Genomic DNA, 4,353 nt, shown 5'->3' on the forward strand with positions numbered 1-4,353 from the left:
CACCAAGCAGTTTTCCTTTTGTCTTTCATGACACCTTGATCTGAGCTGCTTTTATTGCTCAGCCTTTTGTGGTCCCCACGCTGTCTGTACTGTGTATGGGCAAGGAAAACCACTCAGGATTAAACTGCTGCTGTGCAGTGCGATGTTTGTCTTGTATTCCAGTTTGCGCACAAGAATGAGAACTGCTGCTCCCTGTGGAAACAAGAGGATTGCAAAACTGCTTTTCTTAGGCAAAAGCAGTAAATGCAATATTTAAACCTGTGCTAGGAATACAGCTGAAATGCTTTACAGTGGTTTTTTTTCCTCTCTTGAAGAGATGAATTGAACTTTACTCCATGAAAAGCCACTTTTGAAGGAAAAGGGTATAAGTCAGTGTAGATACAGCTATGAAAAGACAGAGACGCTATTCAGCACAAAGACAGAAATCATGACTGAGCTATTAATTTCTGAAAAAAGAAGAAAATTCTTACTGTAATATCTAAACAAAATGAAGGACTTGATTAAATGTCCCATCATTACCAATTAGATTCTCCTTCTGTCTGGTAATGCCAAGCATAACAAATCCATCCAGTAATTATGGAGTTGTCATACATGCTGTTGGAAATGTTCCATTGTGATTCACCATGGATTAATAATGAACAATTCATTTTTGCTACTCTGCTTACCAGTCAATCCCCTTGTGGTAGTTGTTGCCATTGAAGAACTGAACTTCCTCAAAAGTTTTTGGGCTGGGGAGGTTGCTGGTGATGGAAGGATGCATCAGAAGGAAGAGATAAAGTGCTGTTGTTCCTACAACAATGCAAATAGATGCCATTAGGAAACAGGGGAAAAAAGCACCTTTGACTTTATTCATTCAAGAGACTTTAAAAAAGCTCTAATTGTGGGATTGTGCTTTTGTGGCTCCCACAAATGTCCTTTTGTCCTCTGTATTTTTCCTGGGGGTCTGTAATGAGGAATGAATTGTTTATCTCAATGCTATCAATCCTGTATGTAATAAGCATGCTTTAATTTCCAGGAACATGGATTTTTTTATGGTGAATTAATTCAATTTCATTACACAGTTGTCCCTTCAGCAGTAAAGGACTTACTACTGGAACCCCATAGGGATCCAGAGTTCACCATCTCCACAGCAAGGAATTGAATTCAGTTTACAGGACACAGATACAAAACTTGGGTTACAAATTCAGGATTTCTTACCTGTTTTCTGGGGTCCTATCACAAGGAATTTGGGTAGGTGGTCACAGGTTTTATCTCTGGACCAAATGTCCCTGTGCCGTTTGTCGTCACACGGGTTCTGAGGGAGAAAAGGTGGTTGTGGCCATCATTATTGGGGCATCCTCAGTCTTTGCACACATGAGTCTAAATGCTATGCACTAATGCCAGAGCCTAACACAGAGTAGTAAACCCCCACATTTCCTTGTAGGAGTTTACTCTTGGCAGATACTGAGCACTCTGCTAGGGATCCATGGAAGCACTCAGGTACCCAGGACCAAACTCCTGTGTGTCCCTCAAGACCAATCCTTCCAGGTGTCCCAGTGAAGTCAGTATTGCCACGCAGTTGTGCAAACCCTAGAAGGATTGGAGTCAAAATCCACCCCTTGTGTAACTACTGCACTTCCTTCTCTCTGTTAGTCAGGCTCATTTCCCAACCTCAGAGCCCTCAGGCACCTATGTGGTCCCTTTGACTAAAATTCAATGTGTGTGTAATGGGTTTGCATGACTGAGGATTAAGTTCAGTCATTAGAAGAAAAGAAAGGGGGGAAAAAAAGATTAAAACATTGATTTAATCAAGTTTTCATTGGAAGTTAAAATGGAAACCTCTGAATAGCTTCAAGGCATTACTTTTTAAGGTGTCAGAAGGGTTACTGATGCTTAGGGCTTAGTGCCAATTTTCATTTACGTGAGGAGGCAAAAAAGAGGGACAAAATAGACATGTGGGATATTATTCATCTTCTTGTCTTTCTACTACCTAGGAATGCAAAATAAAAAGCTGGGAACAAAAGAACCCACAGAAGAGTTTAAGGCTGACTGCTCTTTAAAGCAGTTATCCTATGGATACTGCTTTGCCATAGTATGGACTGGTAATAGAGGATATGGTTTGCTAGTGAATAAAGTTAGCAGAACGTAATAGAGGAAATCATCAACTGATGAGAATTGCTTCAACTCAATGGAAATATTACAGATTTATACTTCTTCTATAGCTGGGCCAAAAGTAATAGGGAAATTTGCTGGTCCTTTTTGCCAGTGTAAGGCTGAAATAAGTGCACAGCTCTCTGTGGTGTCACTCTGGATTTATGCCTGTGCAGAGCTAAAAGCACTGCGTGGCTCATCGTATTCCAAATAAGATCTGGATAACAATGACTGGGAAATTACAGTGTTGAGATTACACACTATTGTGCACTGGAAACAGAGACAGAAGAAAGCCAGTCTGTACAGAAATCCCTCTCCATTCTTAAAAGAGCTTTTTCTGGCCAAAGATTCTTATGTCAACAAGCGGATGGAAATTGGATGTGATGTTACCTGCCAAAGAGGGTCTGTCTGCTCTGGGAAGAGCTCAAAGTACTTCTGAGCCAGCTGGACTGGGGGCAGAGTCTGCAGCTTCAGGTTGGTGGAGCTCTTGACAAAGCTGGCGAGGTTGGCAAAGGTGTACAGCCCCAGGCGGTCATTCCCGTAATTGGACAAATGGGTCATGAAGATGCTGATCTGGGAGGCAAGAGGAGCCTTTCAGTCATGGGACAGAGGAGATGGCAGTGTCTGGCTGGAAGGGCAGGCATGGGAAATCCAGGAACTTTGCCAAACCCTCTCCCCCCACCCACACTCAAAAGAAGACAGTGAAAATGTTGAACTAGTCACACTTCCTAACCTCTCAGCAAGGGTCAAGTCTCCAAACTTAGCATGTATGCACCATTCCTTTAACATCCCTTATCTGAAGGGATATATCAGTCACAGGCTCCCCATGGATGGGCATTCAGGAGATGCTTTCACAGCTCTTTTTTTTATTCTTCTGTTTTGACTTCATTTTACAAACAACCTAAAAACTGTCTCTCCCATGCATTCACCTCCTCACTTCCCTGTTCCTTGCCCCTGGCAGGTGTCTGGGAGGCACTGGCTTAGGTGACCCCTCAGTGAGGAGTCACCTCTGCTCCTCAGATGTGTAGGCAAAGCTGAATTTCAGGGCCGTTCTTCATGGAATTAACCTGTAAATCTAATACACTGTCTCTCCTGACTGCAGGGTTGGCTGGTTTGTTCATCATGGCACAGCTGTAAGGGAATGAGTTCAGAAATGTACCAATTCCAAGGCTCTGTGAATGATGGTATCTCAGCTAAATATCTCTGTCATTGTTTTCTCCTTAAGGCCAATATAATTTCTGTCTTTTTATCAGCCTCACTATTGTTCCCTTTACATGGCCACTGCTTTGTAGAGCTCATAATTTATTTCAGGTAGATGTCATCATTTATTTCATAGGGATAAAGAGAATTTAAAAGAATAATGTGATGGATATATTTCCCAGTATTTTCTTTACATGAGGTGATTAAACTCAGTTCCAGGGCTGCAAGAGCCTGGTTTACCTGTAGCTTGTCATCATTTAGTGTTATGAAGATGCCATCAAACTCAGAGCTGTTACTTGAGTGTTTTGCTCAGCTCATCAACCTGTGATAGGATGTGCAATGACAGTGTTTCCACTGTTATCCACAAATAACATGGACAGGGATCAGGAAAGGGGCATGGGCTCAGCACTCTCCTGGCCTTTTTGTCCCTGATTTTTGATACGTAGCTGGTTTTTAAAGCCTGTGGAGGGCTTGGTGGCCTGGCATGGGCAGTAGTGCCTGCCCATCTGTTGGTGCTACCTACATCCCCCAACCAGAGCACAGGTCTGCAGGCTGGGCTGGGAGATAAACCAGGCATGTTTGGGGGGCTGAAGCACCTGACTCTGGAGAGATTAGTTCCCACAGTGAAGATACCTGATTCACAGGTAAATGGCTTGCTTGGCAGATAGCCATCTATGGCCAGGTGAGTCTCAGCCTGGATGATTAGGAATGGGAAGTGTGAGCTTATAAAGTGAGCTGCAGGCAGCAGGGGAGGGGGGGCCTGCAGGAGAGGGTATGTACCTTCCCCCTTTGGGAGCTGCAGCAGGAGCTTTGGGTCTCCAGCACCCTGGCTGTATGCTCAGGTCAGTGAATTGTTGGGGTTTTTTTTTCCCCCCTGTGTTTGAGACAAATGTGCTTTGAGTGGTGCCTTACACAAACCAGCCATGGGGGCAGTGTTCAGGCTGCAGTGCTTCAAAGCTCGAAGTGTAGGTTAGATACACTGTAGATTTCAAGGTGTGTGCTGCCCTTGCTGGGGGGGGGGGG

The 4,353-nt window shown here is 43.9% G+C and overlaps 1 protein-coding gene across 1 annotated transcript in view; it reads right to left on the minus strand.

Annotated features, from left to right (window-relative positions):
- NDST4 (N-deacetylase/N-sulfotransferase (heparan glucosaminyl) 4) overlaps positions 1-4,353 on the minus strand; it is a 70,875-nt gene that overhangs the window by 9,533 nt on the left and 56,989 nt on the right. The window contains exons 6-8 of the mRNA XM_009075994.1: positions 2,521-2,703; positions 1,198-1,294; positions 666-789 (exon numbers count right to left, since the gene is read on the minus strand). Of these exons, the coding sequence (XP_009074242.1) occupies positions 666-789; positions 1,198-1,294; positions 2,521-2,703 (404 nt within the window). The remainder of the gene's footprint in view (positions 1-665; positions 790-1,197; positions 1,295-2,520; positions 2,704-4,353) is intronic.

Source organism: Acanthisitta chloris, unplaced genomic scaffold (assembly GCF_000695815.1).
Source record: "Acanthisitta chloris isolate BGI_N310 unplaced genomic scaffold, ASM69581v1 scaffold21625, whole genome shotgun sequence".
In the NCBI taxonomy this organism is placed as follows: domain Eukaryota; kingdom Metazoa; phylum Chordata; class Aves; order Passeriformes; family Acanthisittidae; genus Acanthisitta; species Acanthisitta chloris.